The 14,319-nt window shown below is 35.4% G+C and overlaps 1 protein-coding gene across 1 annotated transcript; it reads left to right on the forward strand.

The window, feature by feature from the left end:
• The first annotated feature begins 2,771 nt into the window (after positions 1-2,771).
• Positions 2,772-7,519, forward strand: LOC116266460 (haloacid dehalogenase-like hydrolase domain-containing protein Sgpp). Its single transcript, XM_031647696.2, has 5 exons — positions 2,772-2,997; positions 6,239-6,356; positions 6,442-6,596; positions 6,671-6,932; positions 7,030-7,519. The coding sequence occupies exons 1-5, from the start codon at positions 2,864-2,866 to the stop codon at positions 7,207-7,209; spliced, it is 849 nt and encodes a 282-aa protein (XP_031503556.1). The 5' UTR covers positions 2,772-2,863; the 3' UTR covers positions 7,210-7,519.
• Positions 7,520-14,319: the final 6,800 nt, after the last annotated feature.

Genomic DNA, 14,319 nt, shown 5'->3' on the forward strand with positions numbered 1-14,319 from the left:
ACATCTTGAAGTCTTCGTGGTTAAATTATCGGGGACGACCAAAGTGACGTTTTACCCTCAGTAAATGCTATCTCGAAAAATGTACTTTTGCTTTGAAACTATATAGTTGAAGTTCATGATTTTTTAAGAAACTAAAAACCTTCAGTGACTGATCTTGTAATCCAAATCACTAATCGTATGTGTTCTTCTATTGTTTGAGTCACGTAAAAGTTTAGTCTCACAATTACTAATTTTTTGTCTCACAATTTCGACATGTAAGATTATGGAAACTGAAAGTTACTGGCTGATATCGTCTTGTAATTGCACAAAACCACGGCATTTGGAATTTGTCAATATCTCAACTCTATTTTGGGTCCGTTCATTAGTGGCGGTAAAAGATATATTCACTTTAAACGTCTCATATCTTTATTCAAATATGATTGGATCACATATAGATATGTTATTGGATAGGATTTGGATCACATATTCGACCAAAATGCTTTAAAAAAAGTTAGATATGGAAAAGAAAACAAAGAAATCAGACTCGAATTTTAAAAAAATACCAAACCGGATTTTTATTCGGTTTGAAACAAACATTCAATGGGATTCATAATCAAATTTAATTTTATCCTATACATTTGAACTCAGTTGTTTTTAAAAATGTCAGATCCATTTGCGAATTTAAAAGTCCAATCTGGGGTGAATCTGGACTGCAAATTTGAAAATCAGATTCAAATATGATGTATGCTTTTGTTCATCCGAATTTGAACCCCGAACATTTGATAAATTGGGTGTAAGAAATAGTATAACTAATTTAATTCAATATATATATATATATATATAAACAAATTGACAAGTTATGGCACGCTCTCTTTCCTCGATGATTCGTTCCTTCTGAAATGGTTGAAGTTTGACCTGCAGATTGACTTGCATGACACCAAGAAAAGAAAAGATATGTCATCCAAGCAAAACCCGTAGTTCTGCGTGTTTGAGTCGAACTCTTTTTTTATTATTATTTTAGATAACACGTCTTTTGTTTTTTATAGGCATCTAGTGCTTTGGACATGTGGCGTTAAAGTTAGGGCCCAAGTGCCAATATTCATTGATTCATCACTATTCCTGTCTAGAATTCGAATATTCATCAGCTCGGCACCTGTCCACCTAAATTATTTGGAAGTTTTGACTCCCAAGTATCGTCTCCACCTTTCCTCTTCACAGCAGCCAAAGATTTTGGACGTATGTAGAAAATATGTAACTAATAGTATAGAAAACTGTTGCTGAGCACTTTTTCGGATGATAACCTTTTTTGTAGAAAATTTGGATTGTGCTTGATATTTTTTCCAACGTAAAACCAAAAGGTTATATTATTGGGATTTAGGTTCTTTCTTGCTTGGGAGCTTGGGTAGAGCTACTATGATAGCTCATTAAACTTGTGTGTTGTAGTTGTTATTGTTTGCCGTACAGAAAAGTAATCGTGTGTTGTAGTTGTTACTGTTTGCCGTACAGAAAAGTAATCGTGTGTTGTAGTTGTTACTGTTTGCAGTACAGAAAAGTAATCGTGTGTTGTAGTTGTTACTGTTTGCAGTACAAAAAAGTAATCGTGACCATGTGATTCGAGTTTCGACTTATTGAGTGTGAATCACCTTGCATTATGTTGTTTATCTATAACCCTTCCTGTTATAGTATTAACAAATGCCAAACAAAACAAAAGATTGAAGTTAAATAGTGGATTTTGTATGTTTATAGGGAGAAGATGAGAGGGTCTTCCTCCTATATACATGAAAATGCTGTCCTGTCTCCTTAAACACGCAAATCGCTCCCTCTTGAGTCGCTGCAAACTTAAATTCACCTTTCATCAAAAGAGCACGATTGCCATTTCTTTTTACGTGCTTTAGTTTTTTAACAAATTAAACAAAGAATGGTAGCTTGTTTAGCCATCTCTAGTAGAGTTGTGGACTTGTGCCAAGAAATCATAAAATCAGATTTTGTTTTTCGCTTAAGATGAAAAATATTCTTTGACGCACATGGTCTCATCAAACGCGTGTGAAATGATCAAAGATGACTTCAAAGAGAAAGGCTCTTTGCTTGACTTTCCCATACAAGCACGCCATAGATGAAGATTTTACCATCTACACAACCCTATGAAAAGTTGTCTTTTTTCGTGCTATACACACCTTGACTACCCAAAATTTTCGAAGAGAAATGTCTTTCTGGATGTCTCACCAAAATGTAGAAAAAAAAAAACTAAAAAATGTTAAACCCTCTGTTTTCTTTTTTATATTGAGACGGGATGGAACGAAGTTAGAGGAGAAGAGATCCGACCTTTGTCCCGATAAAATTTATACTTGAACGGAGAAAACTTGAACTCTGGTCTATGAAAAAAAAATATGCTGACAGAGTCCTGGGAAACTCGCCCTAACAAGGAAAAATTTCCTTGTCTAGTATAATTCTCCAAATTCAGCATAACAAGAAAGAAAGAGGAATATGGATGTAGCTTAGTTCATATATTTCCATGGATTTGACATTCCATTGACCAACTGCTCCTAGTTTTTTGGTAGATAATCTAACTATTTCACAAAAAACCAAACAAGTAAAGTGAAAAAATATGCACGAGAAATTTGTAGGCCTGGCGGTGGCTGCACTGTAGCAGTCAATTCTAAAAGCCCAAAGCGGCAGACGTGTCAGAATAGGCATCAAAGACGAAGGTCCCCGGCGGAGGGCAATAGCCGACAAAGTCTTTTGGTTTTGAGTATTCCTGGAATCTTCTTTCTCCACCACCCTTATATTCCCTCCGACTTGCCACCTCCTTGGCCTCGAACTTGGGATTCGCTTTCGTTATATAGACGAGCACCTTGTGGCGCTGTTGCCTATTTATTGCCAATTCATGCCTTCATATTGTGTTCCGACCGCTACCCACCATTCATTTTCTCTCAAGGACCGGCCGTTCGCCCGTTTCCAAGCCTCCCCTTCTCGTGTCAGAATGGCTTGTGCTGTTTCCTGCAACCACACCACCGAAAGGTAGAGAGCTGTGCTGCCTGAACTTGTTACCCAAAGATCATTTGATATTGGGACGATGAGATAAAATGATTTTAAGTGTTATTATCTTTTCCATTTTCCTGTTAGTTATGGCTTTTCCTGGTCAGTTCTTGATGTCGCAGACTGGTACTTCTTGTTGATTTGGCTTCTTAGCACTTTGTTTTATTGAATATGCCATATAAACTTGTGTCAACGTTTTATGTTGTTAATTGTTTGATTGATCTCTTCTCTGGGAAAAAAATGGAATTGAGTTTCGTGCAATGTGTACATGCATGAAGCCTCAAGGTTCTATGTAATAAAATTGATGAGGGGATCACACTGAAGGGTGCGATGGTCTATAGGTTTTTTTAGAAATACTAGTAGAAAATTTTGAGGGAAAAAACTGCCACTTTTGTTTGCTTCATATGTACATTTGATATTTTGATCATATTAACGTTATCACGTATGTGAGTAGAATAACTATTTGAAGAGACAGAAGCAAGTATTTCTTGAGGTTTCTGCACATGGCGGGAATAGAGACGGAGCAATGCAATACTTTACAGATCAGACTAAGGCTTCTCCTTGTTCTTTTTATCGGGTAGATCAATGGTTTTATTTTAGATTTCAGACTTCGATTTATGTGCGCAACAATGTATCGCATATGTCGCTTCAAAGGGGTCCTTTTGTTCACTTGAAGCTGATGTATACTGAAGTTTCTGGATTTCACCTACGATTGCGTTGAGACTCCTCTGATGTCTAGGTAGTGTATCATAAAGAACGACGATCAGGCCGTTTCTCTGTTCTCCTAAGTTATTGGATCTAAAACTTAAGACTAACGGCAATGATTCTTGCTCCTGGCGTTTCGAGTGGAAAGTCCTTTTTCCAATTGGCTGGATCGTGCTTTCGTTACACAACTTCTATCTTATATATTAGATGTTTTTCATGCTTCGTTCTTTGGTGACGTCTTAATCATTGTGCTTAAGTCGGTAACCCAGAATCTTATAGTGACCTCTTTGGGCCCTTGGGACACACTTTTTCTGATATTGGGACAGGGTGGATTTCTATGGCTGTTAAAGATAATCTCTATTGTCCTTGGATTGTTCACGAAGTTCTTTTGACATGAAAATCTGTTTAGTCGGGTTTGTCAGATAATAATCTGTTTCTGCTTCTGTTGTATTCTTGCTGTTTCTCGCCAATCGTTTGTCACCATGACAATGTTAACTTGTAATGGGCCATCTGGTTATCAATGTGATTTTGCCCATTCATGATGCCTATGGATAGGCACATCTACATCATTTTCCAGTTAAACTACTTGGCATTTGCAATTCAAAGTTCTAATTTTTGGACAGAATGTATATGCAATGTATCGGACCTGGGATAGTGGACCTGTATTCGCACACTTAATGAAAGTCTAATACTGTAAATGCCAATATTGTGGTGATGGCCCCAATCTTCACTGATCTTTAGATTGTTATACAGTCCTAGGCTCAGGACTGTAAATTTTTCTTAGCTGGTAGATGCTGAAAATCAGGTCTTTCGATTGTTATACAATATACTGTCCAAGGCTCAGGGCCATGGACCTTTCTTCACTAGTATGTGCAGCGAAGCATGATACTTAGTTGTTTCACTCTTTAATTTAAAGGAAAGATGTAATTCCTGAAAGGTTATTTACGTTGGTACCAAGTATTCTTTGGTTATTTTCTATGATTCTCTCTGGATGCTCAAGTATTTCTTGAAGCATACGTTATTACTTTATATTGAAACTTATTTTGGAAACCTAGTTTATCACAAGAATATTTCGTCAAAACTCTCTTTTTCCTTCCTTTCTCTTCCTCTTCTTCCATTTCATGGTGAGAATGTAAATGATGGGATGCTGCAGGCAGCAGATACAGGCTACTAGATTTTGAGAAAAGCTACCCACAATCCTGCATCGTTTTGGTAGGTGATATACCTGCAACTCTGCAAGGTGTAGATGTCAAGCCACTAATAGGTAACTAAACTTCATTTGGTCTGAGCTCACCTCAGTTGGATAGGCTACGTACTTAACACGCTTAAAACTGAAACAAATGCAGCATCACTTATTTGAGCACCCTGTAATTAGATCCTGTGCATCTCTCCAAGGCTGGAGACACTATTGCAGTCTTTCTCACCTAAATCTTCCTTTTTCTGAAATTTACTGCTTCCTGCCAATTTTTGTAGGGTTCCGCTTATTTGTTTTACTTTTTAGAGAAATTGGGTTCAATGCAAACTCGTTTGGCAGTTTGTTCAAGTGCTCTTGTTACCTGGACTACCTCCATCTTTCTACGTCTTTTGTCTAAGTAGCAGTTCACCCTTTATTGATTTGGTTGCATTTTATCTTCGGAGCATAAGGGATTAAACAGATATTCAACTAAAACTGCTCTATGAGGGATACAAGCTTCAATATTTGATCTGAATCTGGGAGTGAGCCTGTCCATCTTATGCCATTAGACGCATTGCAAAATTTTGAAGTGTAATGTGGTTTTGGAGTGTTATCTGGATGATTTGAGAGGTCCTTTTGCATTACAAGAAACCAGACTTGCACATCCTGTATCATGCTAGTCTACACTTAGGGTGGCACTCTATTGCAGTTCACTTCTACACTCAAGATGGTACTGTTGCAACTCAAGTAGTCTAAGGATCTAGAAGCTTTTAACCAGGTTCCTTTGTCATGTAAGTCCAAGATATTGCTGCCATTCGCATGTTACAAACTTCAAACTTTTTGTTATCATTTTGCATCTTCTTTTCTTTTAAGTTGGCTAGGGCTTGAGAAGGTTGCTTCCTGATAAGTATATCTGTGGCACCTAGTTGAGTTGCTATTGAATTTGATTCTGGGGTATTCTTTCTGCACCCTTAATTGCAATATTGTCTGCATTTTTCGTGGACATCTCTTGAATGATTTGCAGCAAAAATCACGCTACTTCTGGAGTCAAGTCTGGGCTTTTGTTTCAGATTGTTCTTTCCTTTCCTTTTTTTCCTTATATTTGGACCATGTGTTTGTCTGGAACGCGTGCATGCAATAGACAAAGTGTTTGGGCAGTGAAGGTGTAGGGACAGATGGGTATGCTGAATAAACATCTCTTGGCATCATGTGAAATAATGATTTCACTTCCCTTTGTGTTTCTGTTAGGCAGATATCTCTTCTAATTTCCACATGCATGGTAGCTGTGCTCACATGACCGTATGACCACTTCCTGAAATATACTACCTATTACTTCTGTTGCAGTGGCAGTTTATCCTTGTCTACCGCTGGTCCCATTGAGGCTGTCCTATTTGACGTTGATGGAACTCTATGTGACTCCGATCCTCTTCATTTTGAAGCATTCCGAGACTTGCTTCAAAAGGTGCTCCCATAGACTTGTATAAGTTTCTTATAGCGACATTTTCAGTTGGCATGTTCGAACTAACATTGATACTTGATATCAACAGATTGGTTTCCAAGGTGGTGTTCCCATTGATGAAGAATTTTTTATCAAGAACATTAGTGGTGGGCATAACGAGGATATAATTGGCATCCTTTTCCCTGATTGGGATCACCAGAAGGCCCTTCAATTCATGGATGACAAGGAAGTGTTGTTCAGGAGGTATTTATCCTGTATACTTTCTCTCAACAACTGCTTGGTGATATTTGCTGTTAATGATTTTGATTCTCTTGCAGATTAGCAAAAGAGAAGCTAGTCCCTGTAAATGGGCTCCACAAGCTGTGCAAATGGATTGAAGATAAGGGTTTGAGGAGAGCTGCTGTAACAAATGCTCCGAGACCGAATGCTGAACTCATGATCTCAAGCCTTGGTTTGTCCGAATTTTTTGAGTACCTTATTATTGGAGGTGAATGTGAGCGAGCAAAGCCATATCCCGACCCTTACTTGAAAGCTTTGAAATGCCTCGGTGTGTCCCCTGAGAGGGCAATTGTTCTCGAGGTACATACTTTAACCAAGCTTATCTTAGGTAAATAGCTGAAGCTTCCGTATATCCTTTTCTTAGTTTCTAAACTTTGCTTGTGCTTTCCTTGTCAAGGATTCTGCAGCAGGTATAAAAGCTGGTGTAGCGGCTGGCGTTCCAGTTATTGGCATCACAACAAGAAACCCGGATCAGCTACTGTTGGATGCAGGGGCTTCATTGTTGATCAAGGATTTTGAGGATCCTAAGTTGTGGAGTGCATTGGAGGAGCAGGAGGCTACGAAAGCATGCTGCTGAGCTTTTTGCAAGTCAGAAAGCCATTGAATAAACGCATTTTATTGCTGAAATCTTGTCATTAGATACCCAAGGAATGATACTTGCTAATTTTTTGATATCGAGGGAGGATATCAGCAGTAGTAGTTAGTTTCATACAGGCCATGCTGCTTTAGGAATCATAACCATGGCAGAAACTCATATAAGCATTTTCTCTGAGCTAGTTGCAGTTGAAAAGTGCATTTGGGAAAATAATTGGTTGGAGGTTTCTCCCTTGAAATGGATGTGAAACATACCAAAAAAAAACTTGTTGGAAGTAATTTTAGTGATCTCAGCATTTTGGTAAAAATGCGCTTTTTTTTCAGCTGGGTCGACTAGTGAATAATGATCCAGGGCCAAGGAGCTCTAAGAAGATTTTTGTGAAAGAACTTGGTGCTTATTCTATTTCTAGAAGTGTGGCTTGAATGGGCAGATTCCTTCTAAGACCAAGGTCCCTCTCTCTCTCTCTCTCTCTGCTTCAAAAGCAAAAGTTTTCTGCTCTCTAAGAAAAAACTGAACGATTTCCTTCCAAATATCGAAGAGGTTGAAGTTTTGGGAATTCAAAAGCTAAAAAGAGTGTATTTGATTACAGATTTGCATCTAAATATATCCTTTTCCAACAAGTTCAAAGCGAAATTCATCTGTGGGGAACTGTTACTGGTTTCATGCATTTGCCCTGAAAAATGAGGGAGACTGAACACTTGTTCAAGAGCTGTTATTATTTCATGCATTTGCCCCAAAATGTAGGAGAGATTTATAGAAGGACTTTTTAAACTGTCCAATGAGTTTTAGATGCATGGACAACACCATAATGGTACTGTTTTCAAACTACCTCTTGGAGAATAGACCCTTCAGCCCCAAGTTGCATATTGCACAAAGAATAAACTGTGACAGTCCACTTGGTAGCTAATGCTTAATCCGCAATCTATCTGGGTATGACTTTGACAACCTTTATTAACTATCTGGTTCGGATGCCTTCCTTCCATAATTTTTCATTTAAACACCCATGTTACCAAATTGCAGTTTAAATCAAACTGCTTCTGATTGTTCAGTTCACCATGATATGCCTCAAGTGCAAGTTCAAACCCTGGACTGGACCAGGCGGTTTTGGCGTCACTTGAGATGTTTGCTTGATTAGGTTCAGCTCTTGCATGCCCACAAGGGCCTCCTGCACCCTTTTAAGTGGGTTCAGCTCGGACCAGTAAATGAACCGAGCCGACTGTACGTAGCTCGATTCAGTTGAGTGCACTTGTTCATGTTTTTACTGAATTAGTGAGCCAAAAGCTCAGTTCAGCCATCTTATAAGGGGGAGCAAGAAAATAAGGCTCATTAGTCCCAACTAAACTTGAATGGGCTTGTTAAGTCCATGTAACATACAAACGGAAACACCAGAGTCCAGAGGCTGTCAAACTTCTCCCAGGAGACCCATCAAGCAGTTTCTAGATTGCAAGCCCTAGCTGCTGATGCTACTCTTCAAAAATAAGTAAATTGTGTGTATTCACATTGTGTAGGTTATATATGTTTTTACGTGTTTACTTGTGAAAATGTATCTTGTATAAATGTGGAATTGGATCCGACCCGACTCGTTGGCAGTTTTTGTCCAACTCTGAGAACATCAACAGATAGGATTCAAATCGGATGTACTCTTAACCATATTCCTTTTTTTTCTTTTTTGATTTTTACATATTTGGATTTGAATGTGGATTGAAAAAGTCATATCTGAATCTAAATCTGAAATATGATTTCACGATCCAAATCTGATATTTGAATTGACATCTGAATCCGAATTTTAACCTGAATCTGGCTTTCAGAATGTTAGGGCATTAGATGTAGAATATTTATCTAAAACTAAATTCAATCCGAATTTAAATCCGATCAGATATTTATGTATATCTGAACCCAAATCTAAATAGTAAACATGATTGAATGTCATTTCTTAAATCTGAATCCTATCAGATTTCCCAATTGAAGATTAAATATTTTTTCACATTCAGTTTTTTCTCAACAGTTCCAAATACTGACATCCCTACATGAGAACTAAGTGACATTGATTTTAATATGGCTTTCTATATTCAGTGGTATGATTATATGCCTTAGATCTGGAATATCATAGTGAAAACTGCAACTTTGTAGCCCGGATACAGCGTGATCATATGCCTCTGCTATATATGGGGACGTTAATGCAATGTAAAATTAACACGCAATCTAATTTGATGGGCATGATATTTCCTGTAGCCATGTGAATAAAATTTAAATTTTTGAAATTTTTTCTTCTATCAAACTTGGGATGAAAAAAGTGAAGTTGGGTTGGTTTTCAAAAAGTTTTTTTTTTTTTTATGAAAAAGTTTACTGTTGGATTCTCAAGCAATGCTTAATCCAATTATTTTGTTTTTTCTTCTTTTATTCTTATCAAACCGAGAAATTTATTTTTGAAAAATTTTAGAAATTTGGATTTTGTTTTCATTTATTTAATTACTAAAATAAGTTTATAGAAACTTCTTTCTTTTTTTTTTTACTATGAAGTAAATTATTATCACGGCGCACATATTCCTTGATCATTCCTGCCAAGAGGACAAAGAGTCCCCGGCCTGAACAAAAAAAAAAAAAAAAAAAAATCACCGGTCAGATCCTTGTAGCAATTACTTTTTCATTTTTACAGCGTGAATACGGACAGAAGATGTTCAGTTAAAAATAATCTTTCAAACACGTCTGTCATTCGTTTCTGCCTGACCAGAAGCTTTAAATATATTTATTGTATGCCTTCCTGACTGGGCCTTTTCAGAGGTTTTATTTTATCATTACCTTTATTTAGTAAGGAAAACTTTATCATGAAATCTTATTATATTTTTTTTCATCTTGATGTCTTTCCAGGAAACTTCACCAGAAAAGTTTTGTAAGATCTGTCAGTGTTTGTTTCGGGAGTGCGCGAGCCCTTCAAGGAGGACATGTAATAAATACATTTAAAGCTTATAAGGCAGCGACTTTATCATAAAACTATATTTTTTATATTTTACTTTAAGAAACCTTTGTCAGAAGTTCTATCAGTTTTTTTTTTTTTTTTTTCAAAACTGGTTTTGGTAGTGAGTGGGGTTCTATAAAACCCTACAGAGAAGTGTTGTTGAAAAAGGTTTGTGAACCGAATCGGCAAGGCTACCGATTCCGCGAATCGGCTGATTCACTGATTCTGAATCGACCAATATATACAAATAATTAAGAAAATAAATTTTAAAAGTTGACACGTACCATTCCTTACATCATCATTAAAAACGTTTCTTCTAAAATATACTAAAAAAATCAGTTAGTTAAAACTAAAGTCATAAATATCATTAATGAATTTTAAAAAGTGGAGTTTTCTTGAGTATTTTTTGACAAAGCTGAAAATTTTGTAATTTTTTTGTTAAAAAATTCTAAAAATTAACAAAAAAACATAGCGTAACTAGATGAAGTGATAAAAATGATGTTTTACTAATGATGGGAAAAATTCATTTTTTAACTTAAAAAAAGCTTTTGTTGCCATTTTCATTATTTATAATGCTTTTTATTGGTCTTTTTTTTAAAAAAAACTCGTTTTCTTGGATGTGCCACATAACGAAATCGGTCTGCACCGGTATGATTGGAATCGGCTGATGTGGGCCGATTCTGATTCCACTGCACAAAGAATTTTTGCTATATGGGAGAAAAAAATTTAATTGATTTTCATAATTAAATAAATTTAAAAAAAATATGGGCATGTCGTGCATGTGCTATATATTGATGCCCATTGATTATGACATGTTATTTTTTTTTTTTTTTTTACTTTTGAAGAATAATATTTCAACTTTTCCTCCTTGCACTTTTATCTTTTCGTATTGGATCATGCGTCCAAGTAAGAACTGCCCGTTTCTTTGAGCCTTATATGATCATTCTTCTGTCTTCCATATGAGCTTCTGTATGCTTTATGATTAAACGTCAATTTCTCTCAACTGGATTCCTTTTCTTATTGTTTTTCTTCCAAAAGCATGTGGTGACAACTCTACGATTCATCGAAAGCCAAACACTGTGATGGAGAGTCATTCTCCCTGATAAGGACCTTTTATCAACCAAGCTTTCTTTCTTTTTTGTTTTTTTTCAACCATTTGGCTCTCCAACGCCTCTGCTTTTACGTTTTTCTCTCCCCCAAAAATGAAAATACCAGTCTGTGGTGCAGATTCTTTTATATATATATATATATATATAAAGAGAGTTAACAATAATTTTGTTTATTTAGAGTCATTCAGTCATCTAACTAGATCTAACTATAACCGTTTATCTCAAAAAAGATGTATGGTTGAGTAAAAAAAATGAAAAAATAATATTAAACATTGAAAATGTTGATCACCTTTTTTTCATTATTTTTCTCTAAATCATTCATCATGTTGGATCGAATGATTCTGATTAGATGACAATTTGAAAAGTTAGGGAGTCACGATTCAATTTTTTTTATGAAAACATGCAACACCTAGACCATCATGTGCTAGATTTGTTGGGAATCATATGAGCTATTGATTTTTAAAAAGATCCAACAATGGGCACTAAGTTGAACAAATTGAGAATTCAGCTATATTTTGACTGAAATGTGCTGCAATGGAGCAAACAAATGAGTTTCTTTAATTGAGATTTTTTGCTTTTGTTTTTTTTGGTATTCAAATCTCTTGAAAATATAACTAAGTTTTCATTTTTCAACTAAATCTCTATTATATGATTTTCTAAAATCAATAACTCAAACAATTTACATTGACTCTTCGCATTTACTTATATATTGTAGTTGTCGGCCTATTCACATTCAATATATAGATTTGTCCTTAAAGAAGATCTCAATAAGAAATGGAATAAGTTGATTGTGTCATAGAATCATCTATTTTATTTGAATTGGGATGAGGAGAAGCTGCCTATGGAAGGGCCAAAACCTTAGTTCCTTCCTCCTGCTTTTAGGGTTTAAGACTATTTCTGAACTTGAGTGAACCTACAAAATACCTACAACATGTCGGATTATAGTGCGCACATGTAAGGGCAGAGCCATTAATTTTTCATTAAAGATCTCAAAATACAGTTTCAAAATTTTAATAGGAGACAAAGTATAATTTTTGAAAACTTATATATAATTTTTTTAAAAAACTAAATGTATTTTTTTTTCTTTTAAATTTAAGGGGGGCCAGTGGCCCATACCTCCCCCAGGCTTCACCGCTGCCATAGCTCCTCCTTAGATTAATAAATAAATAAAATTCTACTTTAACTTATATTTGTTAAAATTTTGAAACTATATTTCAGTTTCTGCGACAAAAAATTCCTATCGTTTCTACCCTTGTTGAGAGGGTGCAAGTTTTTCCACCCAACTGGATCCGCGTTCTACCATTTCATCTGATTGGATCTTAGATTCCGTCAGTTCTTTTTTGACCCAAATTCATCTAAGCATAAGATCCCTCATCTACATGCATACATGTCACTATGTCATTGGATTCAATTTGATCTTTCTCTTATAAATCCTTCATTTTGAGCATTTTTCTGTTTTTTCCGAACCTAAAAGGTGACAAAGAGACACATATCGACATCACTTGGGCACACCAACCACGAGCAAGAACCATTCGTTTTGCTTGACAAAGTCGCCTAATTTTCAAGTTCCTCTCATCGATACACTCACGGGCGGAGGGAGGGGGCGGGGCCCCTCTTTAGATTTTAAAAACTTTCAAAATTTAAATGTAAATTAAAAAAATTATATATATATATATATATACAAAATAAAAAAAATTATTTTGGCTCCTATTAAAATTTTAAGATATATAAAAAAAAAATCCTGACTCCGCCAATCAATACAATGACAATAACGACAAAGGGCATGAACAATGAGAACACAACCAAATATATAATAATCTTTGTTGGAGGATTTCTCACGAAGGCAACAGTGGTGGTATTTAGCAATTGTCGCAATTGGTGACACTTGATAATGATTGACGATTGTGACGTTGATGGTGGTGATCATTTTTCTTCTCCTTTTTGCTAAAACGAGCCACATGACTTCCACGCCAATCACATAAATAAATAATCTACTTACTTATACTTATAGGGAGAAACGTGGGCCTAACTGATCCTTTCTCATTTCTCATATTAAAAAGTGCAGCTAATTGCAGATCATGCAACTTTTTTTTCTTTCTTTTGTGTGTCACTTTCTTGGAGCAAACCACTAACCTTTATATATATATATATATAAGTTTTTTTATTTTTTTTGTTTATGTTGAGAAGAAAAAAAATCTTTCAACCTCTCAAAAAAAAGACACTATCTAATGGATTACATTGCATCATTCGTAAAGTGAAATCCAAATGACAGAGGACCTCATATATATATATATATATATATATATATAAAATTGTGACACTCAATCATTTAACTCAGATTGTCCATCACCTTGAGAGCAAATTATGAAAAAATGTGAGAATTAATATTAAATAACAAAAATACTCATCCCCTTTTTGTTTTTTTTTTTTATTAATGATTCATAATAAATTGGATGACTCTATTAGATTACATGGTTTGGTGACACTAAAAGATATATAATATATATATATATATATATATAATGAAAGAGAGAGTGAGAGATAATGAGATTAATAGGTAAATGACCACAAGGTACATAACCCATAAGAAATATCTTGGCAGTCCATTTTTTAAAATCGGAGATTAAGAAAAATAGTTGTTAATTAATGGAAGATGACTAAATTATCATATCACTTTTTCTTTTTTTGTTGAATTCCTCGCAGTTTTCTATTTTCATAAGATGTATATATAAATATGCAGCTATCGATATTTATATTTATATATATATGACGTGCAAAGTCTTCATCCACAACCGTGGATAAGCTTGTAATTTACGCTAGCAAGGCACTTTTTCTGGTCAAGGGTGAAGTTGTCTTTGCACTTAGAAATAGACAGCCATCCGTCAATCACTTTGCCGTGAGTAACTTGAATGGCTTTGACATGGTTAGCTTCTATAATAAAAATCTTTTTTTTTTAAAAAAAAAAGATGCATCCGTCAAAAAATTAATTAAATGCATGTCGGAGGCTGACCCAACATAGGCGCGTCT

Source organism: Nymphaea colorata, chromosome 12, assembly GCF_008831285.2.
Source record: "Nymphaea colorata isolate Beijing-Zhang1983 chromosome 12, ASM883128v2, whole genome shotgun sequence".
In the NCBI taxonomy this organism is placed as follows: Eukaryota; Viridiplantae; Streptophyta; class Magnoliopsida; order Nymphaeales; family Nymphaeaceae; genus Nymphaea; species Nymphaea colorata.